This window comes from Miniopterus natalensis, chromosome 5, assembly GCF_054644295.1.
Source record: "Miniopterus natalensis isolate mMinNat1 chromosome 5, mMinNat1.hap1, whole genome shotgun sequence".
Lineage (NCBI taxonomy): Eukaryota > Metazoa > Chordata > Mammalia > Chiroptera > Miniopteridae > Miniopterus > Miniopterus natalensis.
Genome location: NC_142085.1, coordinates 79191205 through 79210865, shown reverse-complemented (window position 1 = coordinate 79210865; position 19661 = coordinate 79191205). Strand labels below are relative to the sequence as shown.

Below are 19661 nucleotides of genomic sequence, written 5' to 3'. Positions count from 1 at the left end.
AGCTGATGGGGTTTAACACATTATTATAATTATCATCATCACCACTATCATTACATGTTTTCATTAAGGTACCCTGGAAGGGAATTAAGGCAGCTTCTATAAAAAATTGTTTATTAGAACCTATAATTTTAGTCTTAAGTGTTTTTTCACAGATTATTAGGCTGAAAAGTTCAATATAAAAATGGACACAGTCAAGTTCTTAATTATATAGTGAAAGCATATCCTTTAGATACAGACAGTACATGAGGTACCAGATTAGGGTCATTCAATGCCAATAGTGTGCCCAGTGCTAAAACAGAAAATGTTGTAAAAATACAGGTCTGTACCAACAAAATACCATTAGACGGAATATAATTACACTATGTTTAAGTCACACAGACTAGATGCTATCTAGCTACAAAATTAGTACATATCAGATGGCAAAAGAGCTGTGATTCAACCAATGAGCCTTTGAAAGCAGTGAAAACATAAATAAAAATAATCTCCTTCCTTTAAAGGATTAATCTCCTTCCTTTAAAGCATGTTTCAGGCTTCAAACATGCAAACAGCAAGGCCAGTGCAAACCATACTAGCCTACCAACTTGACCCCCACATAAAACAGTGTCACTCTAGGGCAGATGGTGGATGGAGTGAGACACCCTCCTGGCAATGGCCTTGAGTTCCTGCTACTGAGAGTCCTCAGAACTGCCCTGGGTCCTGTCTCTCTTTGAGACATGGTTGTTCAATTCCTCCTTCAAAGAAAATTAGTATCCTTAAGATTAATGCCCTTTAAATTGTCCAGGGTCAGACTTTCAAGGGAGTAAAGAGCGTTGGGATTTGGGTCTATGTGGGATAAAGAGGCGCAAGACTGAGTCAGGTCTAGGGTGGGAAAGCAGCAGCTCCTGATGCAGAGAGAAGCAACGACTAGTTAACCAGCTTCACAGAAGATGAGCGCTGCGGGGCCCAAACCACTGGCTCCACAGGCCAGTCTGAGGGGCACAGAAAAGCTCAGACTGCTTCCGAAGACACAAATGACGGAAGAGCCTTGGTAACAGAGAGAATTACAGGTTTACATCTCAAAATCCATACCTCAAAGCCTCGTGCTTTCTTTTATTGCCTATGGGGAGATCACCCAAACCAAATATAGATTGTCTGGCAGATGTTGAGTTACAAAATCTTTTACCTACTATATACTTCCTGCTACAACCTCTATTACCTACTTATCTATACTTCCTGCTGCTATAAAAGGTCCTGAAAGACACAGACAAGCTTTGACTGTGAAGCTGGAGCATGAATGGGCAATGGGATTGGGACAAGGACAGTGATAACCTCCAGGAAGACTGGATGGATCTTCAGATGCTCTGACCCCCTCCCACCTCCATCTGGAAAGCTAGACAATCCAGGATAATCTTCTCTTTTTAAGATCCTTAACTTAATTGCATGCGCAAAGTCCCCTTTGCCATATAAAGTGACATATTCAGAGAATTTCGGGGATTAGGATGTGGAATCTTTTGAGGACCATAATTCTACCACAAATGCCCTCACCATGTTCTTCCCCTGCAGGGGCACTTATCTGTCTTCCATCTAGCACATAAGAGTCACGGACACACACTATCTACATCTACAGACCTTTATAGCATTGGGGGCATGGTGTGCTGGTAACTGTTTAACAGCAGGTTCTTGAAAGATAAATAAAAAGACCCTGATTTGCAGGATTTTCAATTTTGATGATTAAAGTACTTTCATCATGGCCAATTTAAACTAATGACTTCACTGAATGGGAAGTTGGGAAAAGATACCCTGGCTTGAAAGCATAAAATCTATGTAGACACTTTTGTAAACACACATCAATCTTGATTGGCATCAAAATCCAGAGCCATGATCAGGGAAGATGATTTTCGAAAGCCATATACAAGAACTAGTCTACCCGGGCAGTGCTGATTTCATGATTTACTTACACACTTCCTGTGGTAGAGCTGCTATCAGTGAGGAAAGACCCATTGGTCCTTTCCATTTGGGCCAGTCTGAAAAATGAAAATAAGGAGGTTAGGCGATACAGCCACATAGGGCACAGTCAACTGGAGGTATAGCCCCAGTCATTCTTAAACTGTCACAAAGTCAAAATACAGAAAGGTCCAAATCTCCTAAGGAGGCTGTGACATTAAAACAACATCTAATGTTGAGTTATGTTTCTATCACCACTGACTTAAGACCTGTAGGCTTTTATCTTATACCATGTTCTATATTTTCCCAATGGACTTAGCCTCCTAACTAACCTCCCAGGCCCTCAAGTCCATCTTCATTCTCGCACAAATCTGACTATGCTCCTTTCATGCTTCAAGACTCTCCACGAAGCCCCATTACCTCAGGACACAATCCAACTCCTTAGCAAGTGGGCCCTTCATTATTGGACTTCAGCATTTGTCCATCCACTCCTTGTCCTTGACCTTTTCCCTACTTGCAGGTCTTCGAACGAGCCATTTTCTTTCCCAGCTGAATGCTTTTGAGAATGTTTTTCCATTAGTCCTTGCCTGGCTTTTCCCAGAAATGCTATTTGGTCAAGACCCAGTTCAAATGTTACAATTTTTATGATGCTTAAACTAACCTTTTTAGGTATAGCTAGTACCTAGCACCACAGACACCTATATACCTGTTTTTTTAAAGTTTCTGCACACCATCAAGACCAGCCTATTCTTTCTATTTTGGGGGGACTCTAAAAGAAACCCTGGTAATAACGCATTAACATATATTAATTACATATTGTAATTCATATGTGCACCATCTCCTGAGAACACTTTCAATCACTATTTTCATTCAATGACACTGGGTTACACTGTCTAAACCCTGCTTGTGCAGTGTTTAGATTCTCAAAGCTCGATAATCACATGCTACTGAGTAATTCTTCATACTCCTTATAAAACATGTAGCAGGTGTCTGGTACAGTGAAAATTACAACATGGAAAGATGAGAGCCCCGATTCCAAATATAATGGAATCGTGACTCCTATAAAACAACAGCCCCTAAGTCAAGGCACATTAATGGTATAGGATTAATACAGAAATCGATACACTCTAGGAGGCAGTGCAGCAGAGGGCTCTTATCAAAGTTGCTTACCGTGTGGCATACTGTTCTATTCTTGAATGGGTATCGTCATGAAACAGCTGAGGAGACTGTGAGGGGCTATAAAGGGAGATGCAAACAAACAGTTTTATACCCACATATTGCTAGCTGTTCCTATTAGAAATGTTAGCTTAGTTAAATAATGAATTTGCCATGCAAAGAAACCACTAGGATTGTTACCCAGGAGGCAGGACTATTATTTTAGAACAAAAGTTTAGTAATCACCCCCATGCTAACAAAACTGATCAGAACATCCTCTTTGCATATGGAGCCGTAAATACTCACTCATAATGCTCTGGCCACATACTGATGAGTGTGATAGGACTGCAGAGAGGGGAGAGGGAAACAAAAGTCACAGAACAAACACTTTAGAGCAAGTTAAGACAAAAGCCGTGGGAGGTGAGGGTGGGGAACATTCTCAATTGTCTTCCTCTGCTCTGTGAGGTTCTACCATCGGGAAATTAAGTCACCGAAGTCACTGTTTATTCTAGAGAAGATGTTGATATTTATGTGCCTGCCAGGGTCTTTTCACAGATATTACAGGTATTTGTACAGGAAGCAAACACATCTTTAAATATTCTTATTGAAAAAAGAGACAGAATGCTCCAAAATAGCTCAAAAGTATGGAAAAATTTTAAAGATAATATTCCATAATATACTGAGTAAAAATGCAATCATATTTTTCTTTATGTTTCTGACCAAGGAACTTAAATACCAAAGACTATATTATGTATTGATGGCAGAGCTGCAATAAAATAAGGTTTTTCTGATTCTCTGTCCAATTTTAAATGTAAACATTCAAATCCAGGTGTACACCAAGTCTCTCAACCTCATAGATACATTATCAATAAAACTGAAAACTTTTTTAGATCATGATACACTTTATTTATACAAAATTTCATCCATATGTTCACAGTATGAAACTGATAAAGAAACTTGCTCTGCTTGAATCAGGGCTTTAGTCTGGAGCATGATCATTCAGTATTACTCCTGGCCCTGGGGGTACCCTCCAACCTCACAGCCCTGCCTAGAAATCCCCAAGTCGCCATGAAATACCTTTTGAAAACCATTGATCCTAATTAAAAGCTAGTTCCAACCTTAATTTTTTTTTTTTTTTTTTTTTGGTGGGAGAGGAGAGGTACTGGTGAATGTAGAAATTTAAAAGTCTAAAGAAAATCAGTTCTCTATTTAATTAAGTCTCCTACAAAAGTTGATGCTGATTGAAACAAAGAAGGAAAGTTGAAATGATTTTAGTTCTACTTGATTCTCCTGTATCTATTAAACATATACACATAAGAAAAAGTTAATGATCTCACCTCCTACTGGGAGGCACAAATTCATGTCTAAACAGCAAAGACTAAAAAGGGATGGAAAGTCATCTTATTGGGATGGAAAACTAAGACTCTTTGGATCTACTTTCAAAAACAGGCATTTACTCAATCTGTGTTTGTCAGAATATCTATCCTGTAAATAGACTTAGTTATCCATGTATAAAACAGATACAAGAACAATGAAACAACACTGTACTATTCAACAGTCTCTTTATATCACTACTTTTCATTAACTCGGAAATATGGGTGTTAAATGTCAGGTGAATGGTTTGCTCTACACATTCCAAAAATTGTAACGGCTTGAGAGATCATTTCTAGGATCCAAGGGTATCATAACATTTACCATGAACTTTAAACACAAAGAAAACACTTATTTTTTTAAAAATCTTAATTGAACTTGGAAAGGCTTTGTAAACCTGCTAGGCTGATCCTTGTTAATTCAGTGAGCACAAAAGTAGTTCATTGAAATGAGATAAGAATGGCAAAGGAAGAGAGCTGAACTGAAGAATTTCTCAAAAGAAAACTTTTTTTATATATTGAAACATTTTCTAAGAAAAGAAAGATTTTAAAAACTTAAACTTAAGGCTTCATTCACTTCAAAGTTTTTGATTTGTAGGAAAAAAGGAAAACACCTTTAAGTGATAAGCTTTCTCATTTAACTCTGGAAGGGAAAAAAAAACTACTAAGGCAATATTCTCACTGCACAGTTAGAATCTTTGATTAAATGGAGTTAAAAATAAGATCGATCTGTGTGTTAGCCTAGATTTAATAAAGCCTTCCCTGCTTTCCAGAGTAGTGGCTGAACAGGGTGTTCTGATTAATCACCCACTAATATGCAAGGAACCACACTCTATTAAATATACTTAACAGTATGTGAAATATAACCCAGACTTTCTTTGAAGAACTTTGTGGCTCTTTTAGTCCTTATGCTTCCAGTCTTTTGCTTTGTTAAACCCATTTGTCCCAGAGCAGGGTACGTGGCGTCCTCTCGTCCTCTAACACATACACCTTCAATGGCTCCCGGGGGCTCTGAGGATAAACTCCAAACACCCTGGCATGACGTACAGGGCCCTTCATTTTCTGGTTCCTGCCTCTTTCTTCACTCTTATTTCTCGCCACTATTCCCAGCTTCCCGTCCCAGTTTCGAAAACGATCTTGACTCTGAGCCTTTGAAAATGTTTCCCTTGACCCAAAACTCGCCCTTATCTCCTCCCACATCAGTCACTGAATGCCCTTTAAATCTCTCAGGTCACGGTTTAGCTGTCACTTCCTCTTGGGACAGTGCTCCCAGGACCATCATTACATTTATCGTGAGCTGGTTTTTGCTACAGTAAGAATTTAAAAGTCCATGCAATTTATCTATTCAACCTTAGGTGTCTATATTAATTCTTTTTTAAGGTAATTTCTTCTTTTTTTTTAATGTGTCTTTATTGATTTCAGAGAGAGGGAGGGAGAGGGAGAGAGAGAGAAACATCAATGATGAGAGAGTCACTGATTGGCTGCCTTTTGCACGCCCCCTGCTGGGGATCGAGCCTGAAACCCGGGCATGAGCCCTGACCGGGAATCCAACCCTGATGGCCTGGATCCTAGGCCGATGCTCAACCGCTGAGCCACGCCGGCCGGGCTCCATTATACCTCTTATACTTCTTTCCACAATCTTCTCTACTATATAATGTAAAATTTAGGGAAAGCAGTCTAACTTTAATCAATAAAAATCTCTCACAATTCTCAAATTCCTTTTGCCACTATTTTAGATTATTTCTCAGGATTATATTCAATGGTAGCTTTTAAATCAAGCTCTCCTCATTTATTTTGATTTATTTTTTGAGAAATCTTGCAGGGTTATAAAATTAATTGAACACCTAGGCATGGGTTTGTTTACCTTCTTTTAGTAATAACTCATTTTTCCCATAAATGCCCTCCACTCATCCAAGTATAATTACTGGATAGAGGATAAGACGTTACATTTTGCAGTGATAAAGGAGAAAGAAGGAAATTCTAATCAGCTTCATAAATAACTTCAAGGCATTTACCACTTCGCTGGGCTTTCTCCAATGTTCTCCTCCCACAAATAGCAGGATAAACGAAATCAAACTCTTTTACTACCCACTCACATAAATTGTTACACCAGAAGATTAACTGGCCTTGTACTACGAAGGGCTCAGCAGAAAAATGAACTATACCAAGTACAAGAACACGTTTCAGGATTTAAAAAAAAGAAGAAAATCTGCCCACTCTAAACAGCATCTCATAAATCTTTCTCAAAATGCATCTTGTGACATCTGATTTAATCTTCTACTCTCTTTCTTTCTCTTGTTTTCCGCTCACTGAAAATGCTGGTAAATTTGTGTGAGGTGAAATGAAGCATCTTCAGAGTTACAGCCAAAAATCCTTGCACAAAATTATTGGAATGTTTTTCTGATCTTTTTCACTTTAACTGAGTCACTCAGAATAGAATGATGGATGCCAACGATTATTTTGACAACTGAAAGGCAAATTATCAAAACGACTTAAAAGGACTAGAAAAGATCTATCTATCTCCACGATTCATAGGAAGGACATGGATATTTGAGGCACAAAATGGCAATGATTTAGCAAAGGAGTGAAATGCATATCACCAGTTCAAACCTATCAATTATCCTGTAAATAAAAGCAGTGTCATAATTCTATGCTTCACGCAGCTACTCCAAAGGTGAGTTAAATCTGATCCTAAGAGTCATAAAATTTTGTCTTTCTCCTGAGGTGTTCAGCTCAGTTACACTATATATTAGACACTAAAACAAATAAGAATGTATTGTCATACTACCTGATGAAGGACAAAAACATACCCAAAAAACAAAGAGAAGACCAAAAATCTACCTTTCCTATGGATTTAAGTATTTGAACAGCTCTCTTGGAATTGGAATTGCTTACTAAAATTTGTTCTAATGTGTAGTGTGGAAGAAATGACTGGGAGCCATATATCTTAATTGTACACAGTTTGATATCAGCAAAGTTATCAAAAAGTTTAATTTTTTCACATGCTTTCAATGTGTACATGGTATTTTTGGACCTATTTACATATACAGCTGCATTATATTTCTATATACACATCCATAATACTGCCTATAATGGGATAAAGACGTCCACTATGCTTTGGCTGTGGTCTTTCTTTTACTTCTTAGCAGTTCCACAAATAAAAAATACATTTGCACATAAATGTATCAAAGCCCCTGGCCTGCAGGGCTTTATATGGAAATAAATTCAGACCAAATAGTCTATCCCTCTTTTTTGGCATCTTTGAGACATGGAGTGGCCTAATACACTGGCTATTTACTGTTCTCAGATTATGTCTCTAGGAGTTGTAAAGGTTCGAGAAAGTTTGACTTCACAAAAATTGTTCTTGAAACACTTTTTATACAATCTTCTCTACTGTGTAATGTACAAAACTGCACACTTCCCGCTTCTGAGCTTGTCAGTAGTCACTTGGGAGGGCGTGTTTCTGTAACGAGAACCTCACTATTCTTTACGACTAGGAACTAAAGTTAATTTTCCCCAAGATTCAAGCACACACACACGAATATGCCATAAATTATATTTATGCTGATATTCTAAAGATTCAAAGATTTAAATCATATCCATTTTTGATCTTTATAAATTAAAATTACTTCTTGTTTGATAATTTAAAATGACTTCTTGAATTTGTTCCAGCTCATTTTCAAAATTCTTCTTTTCATTTCAGGCTATTAATTGTTATTTTTCTTTGCTTTAAAATCCAATAGTAATTTTGTTTCCTTGAAATTTTGTTTCATATATGCTTGTGAACTTAAATGATAACATTTAAAGAAGTTGTGTCTGTTTTATGTATTCTGTAAAGCTATCTCATTTTGCTGCCTTTGTGTTCAAGACAAAAGAAATTAGAAAGGTAATGTTAGATTTTGATGAAATTTTAGAATAGGTAGCTATCTGAAGCAAGAGATTAAGTATTATTAATAAATTTATATTAAAAGTATACAAAATAAGTGTGAAACACACTATAAGAAATAGTAAAACATCCCCCAAAGAGGGAAAATTGAAAATAAATACAATAACGAAAGAACATATAATACCACAATTTGCTTTCAGTATTTTTAACAGGAAAAGAGATAACCAATGCAAAGGTTAACACATTAACACATATTTCTAAAGTTTAGGAACAAGTGCAAAATTAAACCGGAAATTTTAGCTGTAACACTGCTCAAAGCAAAGAGTAAAAATTCATGTTGTGAAGACTGATCCTCAGTTTAATTTACCTCCTTTAAAATGAAACATTTTACCAAAACACAGAGAGTTTTTGGTGTCAAACAATTTCTCGTGTCACTCACATAATAAAAGAAACTATCAGATATAAGCACACAGAAGTTCTAATATTAAAATTAAACTTACGTCTCTAAGTTGTCACCCTCGAGAACCGTCTGAACAGGCAGGTAGCCAAGCCGAGGGTGTTTGGCAAAGTATTTCTTTGATCTGAATTTATTCTTCAGCACCTTGGTGAAGTCCCGCACATCTTCCCCAGATGTTGTCTATGAGGTTGAAAAAAATGACACTTCTCTCATTAAAATGGAAGGAGAAAACTTTCTACAATAAATCAGACCAGGTGTAAGTGAAGGCAGTTAAATGACAACACTTTTAGTAGCTTTATGGATTTTTGGGGTAACACAAAATGTCATGAAAACACATGGTAACCAGGACTCATCATTAAATATGCCCAGCAACTAGTTTATAATTTTTTATTTCCTGTTAAAAATAAACCATAACCAGCTTCTTTGCCCGATATTTTAAAAATTGGCCTAAAAATTAAAATTATTTTTGGAAATATTATTGGTTGATTCCTGTCTATAAAAAAGTTGCAGTTTACTATTAAACATTTAGGGGTGATGAAGTACTATGGATATTATATGGTTTTAACTAAGGCGAAGGAACAAGGGTGAGCTTTATAGCCTATGCTGACTTCACACAAGCTGGTAAATACTGTGGTCGGGAAAAAGCGAAAGCACTAGTAAGAGACAAAGCAGCATCACACTCCTACCCTATATCGTCAAAAAGATTATCGGTTTCTCTGTCCTTTCCCAACCATACAAACACATCCAGTTTTGACATGGACTAAATTTTTACTTAGTTTTCCACTCTCTATCACCAACTCTAGTTTTTATTTGCACTATGTCATACAGACACCAACTTCATTCTGTCTTTCTGCAGATGTGTTTAAAATATTTGCATTAATTACCTGCACAGAACTGAATTAAAGCCTAAGCTGTTTGGCTCCTTGTTGGCTGTCCAATCTACAACTAGACAAACCTCACTCCAATCTCTTTACAAAACAGAACCAGAGAACTTTTCCATAATAACAAACTGAGTGCTAAACACATTGGCCTACCTGCTGCCTGCCCCCTTTTCTTGCACCCTCCCTAGTCCATCTTTTCCTTCATGACCAGCATGCCCAAGACTCATACAAAACTGTTTTGCAAGTAGAAGCTTAAAAATATATAATTATTATTTTTAAAAAACTAAATTCTGAGTCAGCCTTTATGTAGTTGTATTAACTGCTATCTGCTCCTACTCTACCTAAATATGTCTGCTTCTAGTAAACCGTTAAGGGAACTTTTGACTTTCTAGGCTTGCAGAGCAGAGAGAAAACATGAATAAGTCCCAGCTATTCATAACCTACAGTTCATCAATTTCCACTTTATTAGAAAGAAAAGAAGTATAGTGAGGACAGTCCACAGTATCACTAGGCCTGACCACCAGACCCACAGTGTCAAATCTCTTCCTGAGTAATTCTGAGAAAGAACTATATAATAACCTATAGTTCTATGGATACGGATCTTCCTAAATGTAAATAGAGAAGGACAGAAAAGCAGCTATTGACGAAAGGAAAAGGAATGTGGGGCCCTGTGCAGAGGAAAAGGGCTGCTATGCGAGATGACCGTTTGGGGGTGTTAAGGTTTAACCAGGCAGAACAGGAGGAATAAGCAGAATACCGTTGGGAGTAAAGAGGAAGCTTTTAGAAAAGAAAAGCCTGGGACTGAGAATAACAAGAGGACACATCGCCTGCCCTAAAGGACATTTAGGCCTTTTATGATGGATATGCCAACTGCAGATCATTAAGTTTATGAATATATTTACCCCGAATGTTTTGGTAAAAAAAAAAAAAAAAGAAGCTTTTCATGATAGAAATGTAAAACAAACAAACAAACAAAAGGCCCCTAAGCAAGAATAAACATTTATGACCTCATTAATTTCCATGTCTGCTCTTAACACACTGTTAATATATGGGGAAATAATAAAGTAATGGGCTCCAGCCTTTACTTGGGCCATCTCCATCTGGCAGCATATAGGTTTTCATCTCTTAGGTCAGTGGCTTTCGAGCCATATCCAGGTTTTCAGCTCAGGCGCCCCTGAGACAGGGAAATGGGGAAGGAAACGCCACGTGCACAAGGTACCAGGCTGTTCACCCCGTCTGGCTTGGCCAGGGCAGTGCACAATACAACGGCCTTTAGTATATTCACAGAACTGTGCAAATATCACCACTATGTAATTGCAGAACATTCTCATGACCCCCAGAGAAATCCTGTACCCATAGCAGTTATTCCCTCTCACGCACTGTCTTCTCCCCTCAGGCCCTTGGCAACCACTCATCTTTCTCTTTCTATGGATTTGTCTATTCTGGGTATTTCTTATAAATGGAATCATAATATATGGGTTTTTTTTTTTAAGACTGGCTTCTTTCCCTTGGCATAGTGTTCATCTAGCGTATCTATATTTGGGATTCAACATGAACTCCTGCGAGGGAAAAACATGACACACCATTCAAGAGTGCAAGTCCGATTCCACATGATACACTCTTTGGCCGAATAAACTTAGGACATGGAAGGACAAAGCAACATCAACCCATCAACAAATAAACCCCTACCTGCCTCCCAAAACGTGGTAGCAGAGGCTGGAATGAAATGTGAGTGCCTGATACAACGCCCACATTTAATATTTGAAAAAAAATTAGTTCATCATTCTCATACAGAAACGGCACATTATTTTTTCATCAATTTTCACATCACGGAAAAACAGTACCACCAACAGTTGTACTCTAAAGGCACCAAAAGCATTGCCATAAACTTTATGCAATATTAAAAGAAAAAGCGAAACGTAATTCATCCCGTGGGAACTAGATATTATATTCAGTTCAGCAGAATGTAATTCTTTCGTTGGGATAGAGCCAAGAAAATGAATTAAGCCTATTTTCCCACCAAAAAAATTAAAAGCTAGTTATGCATATTTGGTCAAATCTGCTATGTGGCGACAGTTCCTAATATTTCTCCGCTTTGAAGGGCTAGAGCAATGGTTTGTGAAGAATGAAAATGAGGACCACCCACTTCTCATAAGCACATAATCAAACTCAACTGTGTCCTCACGCGAGGTGCAAGACTCTGTTCTTTTTCTCTTTTAAGCAAGTAGCTGTTTACATTACGGCATGAAGATGAACTTGGAAGGGCCGCTCCTTACTACACAGGTTGCCCCATACTTTAAATCTATGCATTTCTTGAAAGACTAGGTCTTCATATATTTCTGTACAAAAAAAAGAAAGAGCAACAGGTTTTGCAGCTCTCCTACGACGAGACGAGGGGCGCGCACTGGCACAGATGCCCGCGCCTCCCAACAGCCCTCCTGCCATCTCTCTTTTCCTCCAAGGGCGCGGGAGCGTCATCACTTTTATGAGCCGCAGGAAACTGACTTGAGGCGGTCAGGGGTTCAGACCTACAGGCTCAGCCAAGAGAAAGCTGCTCTCGCAAACCCGAGGGGGAAAAAAAAAAAAAAAGCCATTGACTGAAACATCTGGGATTACACTCTGCATTTCCCCTTCAGTTTAAATCAAGCGCTGCTAAGATACCCTGTGGCTGATTTCTGCAAAATTTATATCGAAATAGCCAGTCTACAACTAACTAGACAGACCTCACTGCCTAGAGAAGAAAAAGGGGAAGCAAAAATTTCTAGCTCTTTGAACGTCCAGAAAGAACTACAGTCAAGTTCCTGACTGGGTCTTCTTACTTCCGGGCCTTCTCTCCTACTTCCGGGCCTTCCGTCCTACTTCCGGGCCTTCCGTCCTACTTCCGGGCCTTCCCTCCTACTTCCTGCCCGTCCTTCTGTAGCCCGGATGCAGCCTAGGAGCAGACGGAGCCAAGATGGCGGCGGCCATGGCCACGACTCCAGGTACCCAATCCCCACCCAACCCCCATGCGCATAGACGAGTCCCCAACCAGATGCTCAGCTTCTCCCCAGCGGCCTGACGAAGCTGTTGCCCCACCGTGGCCCTCGGGGTGGAAAGGGTGGATCGCTTATTTTCAAACAGCATCTTACCGTTTGGGCCTGCTCAATGAGCACCTATTTCTGTCGTGCTCTACTTATAGTGATTTTATTTTGTTCCCTTTTTCTTACAGTTGCTCTAGGTGAGATTGGATCTTGATGGTTTTTGTTGCTCCGTGTATTTTTCTCTGAAATGAGTTTTGCTAAACTTTTAGAATGAAGTGGAAATCAGAAAAGCCTTTCTAACTTCTTTTGCTTTTGTGGGGTCTTCGAAAATAGGGCAGTTGAGTGTGGGGATTCCCTGGCGCTGCCCCCCCACTTTGGACTCAGCCAGTTCTTTATGCCATCGCCACAGCTCTGACCTGCGGGCGCTGGTGCGAGTCCTAGGCCCGCGCAGTGCGAGGCTGCCCCGGGGAAAGGCCTGGGGGGCGCGGGCGCCCCAGCACCCCGAGGCCTCCCGGGCCCCGCCAGGCCCCCAGCCCTGCCCCAGAACGGGCCCTGCTAGCCGTCCACGGAAAACCTGTGGGCCTGTCTTGAGGTTCTCCAGCTCTCAGGCACCTTCGCTTCCTTCTCTTTCCTCCTGCAGGTTTTGTGCCTGCTGGGGCCTGTCCCACCTCAGATTCATGCTGGAGATACCTTGTTCAGTATCTGTCCACAGGTTCGGTTCTGCTGTCTGGTTGCTCTTTCTGTGTAACTGCTTTGCAAATGGGAGGAAAATGGCCAAGGTAAAAGAGGCTGAAAGGCGCCAAAGCCACCGCCCTCGCCTCTTCCCCAGGTCCTTCCTCGTTGGTTTTTAGCAGCTGAGGACTCACACAGCCGACCAAGAGTGTTCCTCAAACTGTCCTTTCTGGAAAACTAATGGTGGTGAGTCACTGTGAAAAAGCATTTCAGAATTAAACCCTCACATCCAGGTGGGCATGTGAATACTTAAAATTATACTTCCCTCTGCTATGCTGTTAGTAAGTAACAGTGAGATGATAATGAAAATTTGGATAATAAGAAGTGATTAGTTCTTGACTTGCTCCCCATAAACTAATACAAATAAATGAATAAAATATTTAAAAACTGTTGCTGAATTATAAAATCTACCCTGAGGCAAGTCTATCCGTGTAACTCTCTACTAAAACCCTCAAAACTCCTGTATAAGCTGGCATCAGATGCTTTTTCTTGAGTTACATTTTGCCAACTGAGGTTGGGAGTATTTTAAATTTTCCTCCATTTTATTATTTGATTGAGAATAAATATAGACACCCTATAGAGCAAAATGTAGCCTATCTTTTGCTTGTGTGTTTGTATATCTACATATAAATACATGTGTATTATTCTACATCCCTGTTCATATTTCAAACTGTATATTCTTGTCACATGCACTATTAAACTTCAGATACTGATATATGAATGAAAGTCTTTTCGTTCTCATTAATGCAAATCACAAGGAGCAATAAGGCTAAGGCGCAAAAAATCTAGACTTCAGAAATGCTAACCCTCACAGTCTTAGATCCAAATAGGTTCTTGAATAGACTGATTTACTACTTCAATCAAAAACTCCTTCACTAGAGATCCGCAAAGCAAAACATAAAAAAGGGTATTACAATGATGCCAAATAAACTAACGGCCAAAATCTCTAATTACTTAGCAGTTTAAGCAAAACACCAAAAAAGAACTGCAAATAAAGAAACAAAACCATGTTGATTTTAAACCTCCCCCAATTATTCCTGTTTAATGCATAACTTAGGATGGCAGTAAGTACTATCTAATTCCTTAACAAATACTTCTAACATTATATCTTTAACTGTTAACTATAGATATGAATAAGTTATGGACAGAGGAAAACAAGAAAGAGGAAAGTCAAGGTTGTATAAGAAATGACAGTCATTTGGCACACGAGTAGAACAATGAAACTTCATTATTTGGATCAACATAAGTGCAGAAACCATTGTTGAACAGCAGCCTCGTTAGCAAGATTTAGTTCTTAAATATGGAAGTCAGTAGTCCTGAATGGTATATGCATACTACTAAGGAGTACATTTCATTATCATAGAACTTAGTTTAAAGACATTCCAATAGTTTTTAAAAATTGCAAAACTACTTCTGAGTTTTAAGTTTCATTGATTTTAACAAGTTGAAATTCAGATATATTAAATTCCATGGACACTATGAGATCATTAGGATAAGCTCGGAGCCTTTTTACAAGTTCTAATGGGAAAATATGGAACCAAAAAATTAGCATTAATTAACAGAATTACCAAGGCATCAAGAATAAGTGGGGTAATAAGTCATCCAAAGCAAAATGGATTTGGGCCAAAACTCTCCTTAAAACCTAATGGCACACTCTAAATGAACTCAACTTATGGGGAAAACAATGTAGAGTGGGCATGAACTGAAAAACACTTCTGAATGCTGAGGTCAGAGAAATCGCAGTGATGCCGTGTTTTTAGCGTATTGGTAAACATCTCAAGTCTCATCCAAAGAAGCAAGACTGCCAAAAACAAACTACTAAGTCAGTGGAGAGCTCGCCAAAGGATGAGTCAGCACTCTCTGATACTTGATTTGTACAGCCTTACAGCATTGATGCCAGCAGCAGTGGGCAGAAGCGGACAACACAACTATTTCTAGTTTTTCTCTTCGTTCTGTGTTTCGGTTTGTTTCTTCCCAACAATATATAGCTGTTGTTTTTTAAAGATGTGATTTTACTTCACACAAAAAGAAAATCTTTTTCCCCCAGTAGCGAACTGTGATTTTTCTACAGTTTCTGCAAACCTTGAAAATATTTGGTTTATTTCTCCACATAGTAACCAATATCGTCAAGAATATGCTTGAGCCTGTTGCTTTAAAAGTACCATGCATTTGCTTTACAAATGCAATACAAATCTGTCTTAGGTGTTATTAACTTAATAAGCTGTTTCCCATTGAGGTCATTTTCTCTTGCCCTCCCCTCTTCCCACCAAAATATTAACCACACTGTCAGTACAAACTAATCCCATCCAAAACAAGCGTGTAAGTAGCAAATTGTGCAGTGATCCCACCCCAACAAGATGAATGCTGGGAGTAGCTGCTGCTGCTGACCTTTCTGGCAGTAAAATTTTGCAAATACCCCATCCCTTCTCCCTGAGCTAACGGAGTTAACATGTCTCTCCGACCACCCTCCTATGCTGGCCAGACCAGTTCCCGACTATGTACTGACCAACGGGGAAGTTCTCGACTGCTTTCCCCATTTCTGCTTTTCCCTGCGTGGATCGGGCCACTCTCTCACCAGATGCTCACAGTCTTTGTCTGTTTACCCTCTGTCCCTGCTATCGTGGACTCTGTTCGTCCTAGGAACACATTTCCCTACCTCTTGTTCATAACTGGAATTTGAACCTTTCTCCTTCAATGAACCCTGATGCTCCCTTGATAACACCCTCTCCCCTACAATCATCTCAATCATAGGCTGTATAATCTTTCCCTCACAAACGCCAAGAACAAAAAGTTCACCCCACTTTCCCCTTAGCCTCAGCCTGACCACCCATTAGTACTGACTGTACTTGACCAGGCACAGTATCATCTGTCACTTTTAGAGACTGGCGATCTTCTAAAGTCCATCTCATCTCTACAACCTTTCATGCCCCACTTCAATCACACACTGGGATATGGCCATGCCTTAGGTCTCATCATAACTCAACACATCTTTCAGTCCCAAATCTCTATCTTGGAGAAATCGTTCACTGACGAACCTTCTGACCCTTGCTCCTGCTTTTTAAATATGGGTAAACCCATTCTTGCCCCCATGATCTCGATCTCTAGCCCCTCAACCCCCTTTGGGATTTCTTCAGCATGGGGGTAGCTCAAGTCCATTCCGGTATCACCCCTTTGAACCATTTACCCCCTTGGACATCAACTATACGTACCACCTTTTAATTCCAAAGCAGCTGAGCCATGACGGAGTCACAGACTGCAAACCCTTGCCAATTAACCTCAGCTGCACTCTGTGGCAGTGTAGCAGTCAGTTTACTCAATTCCTAGTGACTCATGCTTGCCCCCAGCAGCAGTTCCAACCATTTTCCATTCCCCACCGTATTTAACCCTATCCAACCCTGAAAGCAACTGCAAAAACTCCTATAAATCATATGTAACATTCACCCTCTCATTTAAAGGACTATCGCGTGTTCTAACATACAAAAATGTTTCTAATTTTAATTCAATTTAGGTTATTTGTGACATCAAATATAGGTGATTTTTTAAAAAGACCCAATTAGGGTAATTTTCATTGTAAAACTAAATGAAAATAATATGAAATGTAGCTATTTTTAAAATAAGTGATAATCCGCAAATTCAAACATGGAGTGCACAGGTAAAAAGAAAGCATTCTGACTGTTATCTTGATCAATAAGCTTAATCATTTTAAAAAAATATTACAGTCGTTTGTTGAAACTCTCCACATAGAGGTCTTCTCTCCTTCATTATATTTTCTCTGTATCTCCAGTCCCAACATGCCTGGTATGGAACAGGGTCCCCACTGAATATAATACTCCAGCAAGCATACAGAAAACAGTGTTTACTTACGTGCTAAATTGTGTATATATTTGTCCAGTGGAGTTAAATCATAAATCTATGCCACTAACTTTGAACAAATTACCTTCTGTAAGATTTTGTTTTTTCTTTAAAATGAGAATGAGTTAGATGACCTCTTAGATCCTTTCTAGTTTTAATATTCTATAATTAGTATTTATAACAGCAGATGTGAGCTCATCTAGCTTTTATGGACCAGAATTATCAAGCGTAGTAAAAAATAGAGTCCTCAAGGAATTAAAAAGACATTTGAGGCAAAAGTACCACATGAAAAACAATACGAGATAACAGAGACTCAAATATTAACTGGTGAAGTAGGGGCTATTAGTAGAAATCACAGAATAACATCGTTTTGGTGAGGGGAAACTAGAGGAGCTTGGGGAGATTTCACACACAAAGTAAGAATTGAGCTCTTTTTGTGAAAAGGTGGGATATAAATGAATAGAGAGAATGGTGATAGGCATTACATATAGTCTATGTCTGTTTTAAACTCGAGCCTAATGAACTAATTCTTAAATGAACAAATTTGGAGTACAGAATGATCAGGGAAAATAAGAGTTAAAAAATTATTTCTCAGAAAGAGAAAAATTCCACTTCATTACTATATATAAATGTTTAATTATCAATTTCACAAAATACCTTCATAAATTATGATAGCTAATTCATACACCATTAGTCTTCCTACATCTAAAGACAAACATTGCCATAGATAATAAGCTGATATGTTCCAAGAACTATTTCTGGAGCTCTGAGGGTTTAAGATAAGGCTTATAAGCTTCAAAAAGCTTTTAACACAGAAACGTTGAGATTCAGCTAAAAAAGGAACTTAAAGGGGAAAGAAATCAAGTCAGTACTAATGTAATTAGAGCACTTTCTAGTTACAAATGTAGATGTGCTATGAGAATTGCAAACATGAAGATCTGTATGGAAAGGTCTAATGCATTTAATACTCAAGTGGTGTTTATTATCATTGCACTGAAAATTTTACATTGGAGTTCATTTTCTAAAGCACACATCAAATGCATTTAGGGAATGCTGAGTAAAAGATGGATGCACCATAAATAAAGTTCACTTAAAAGAAAAAGAAAGAAAAGCTGTTAAATCAAGTAATTCATTACTATTAAATTCAAGGCTATGCCTTTCAAAGTCTCAACTTACATGCATTTCTAATCATTTTATCAAAAGTTGTGGGATCAAATGCAGAAAATAACCAATCATAAGAGATGATTTTATGAGTAGGCTGCTGATTAAGATCACTATGAAAACTTCAGAAATGGGCAAAGGACTTCCCAATGCATGAATGCAGAAAGGGGGCCAACCTGTACAATGCAGGGCAAGCAGTAATCTTAGATATAAGAACAATAACTCTGGGAAGACTATATAACAAGAAGGGCTTTAGGTAATTTACAACTTTAATTTAAACTGATACTTGGAGAGTGAAATCCATCAGTGTATCAGTGCTACTCAAGCATGCCCCCACTGGCCAATGACTGACAGGGAAGAGAGGTAGATTTCAAATTCTGTGGGTATTTTGCAAAATCATTAGGGATTACTATATTTAAGACCAAGAAAAATATTATACATATTTTCCATCTTTGTAATACTATACATCTTTGCTTACTTTATAAATTTTTGAATATGTAGTCATTTTATACATCTTTAACATATACTTGCTCTAAGATTTTTCCTATTTTGACATCAACTTTTTATACGGTTTCCTAAATTTCTAACTTTGATCATGTAAATATTAATACTGTCTTTCTCCCCAATCCAAATCCCTTACAATGACCCACAGGGTTCTGCAAATCTGATACCTGCCTTTCTTTTTAATCCCATCTCCTCCTACTTTCCCTTTTGTGATGGGAGAAATTCACTCTTCATGAAATCCACTCTAGTTTCTTGTGGTCCCCAGGTCATTTCCACCTCTTTCTGACCCTCAGGGCCAGCTTCGTGGATGTGTGACCTCTGCAGGTGCACCGGGTCCCACACCCAGAAGAGATCTGAACTTGGCTTAATACTCTGCTTCTGCCATCTTGAAAATCGCAATAATTTTTTAACAAGGGCCCCACATTTTCATTTTGCTCTGATCACTTCAAAGTAGACAGCCAGTGCTGCCTCCTACACTCCCCTGTGGAATATGCTCCCCTCTCTCCTGTGCCCCAATCATGCCAACCTCCTTTCCACCTCCAGACCCCCTCGTATGTTGTCTCTTCCCTCCACTAGTTCTTTACACAGCTGATTCTTCCTCTTCCTTCAGTCTCAACACAAATGTTAACATCTCAGAGAGATTCTCCCTGATTTCTTTACTTAAAGTGCTTCCCCTAATCTTCTATCTCATTAGCCATTTATTTCTTTAAAGGCACTCAC

General features: G+C 38.8%; 1 protein-coding gene across 1 annotated transcript in view; it reads right to left on the bottom strand.

The window, feature by feature from the left end:
• UTRN (utrophin) overlaps positions 1-19661 on the bottom strand; it is a 399896-nt gene that overhangs the window by 15954 nt on the left and 364281 nt on the right. The window contains exons 66-69 of the mRNA XM_087817673.1: positions 8835-8971; positions 3385-3423; positions 3094-3159; positions 1938-2003 (exon numbers count right to left, since the gene is read on the bottom strand). Coding sequence (XP_087673799.1) covers positions 1938-2003; positions 3094-3159; positions 3385-3423; positions 8835-8971 — 308 coding nt within the window. The remainder of the gene's footprint in view (positions 1-1937; positions 2004-3093; positions 3160-3384; positions 3424-8834; positions 8972-19661) is intronic.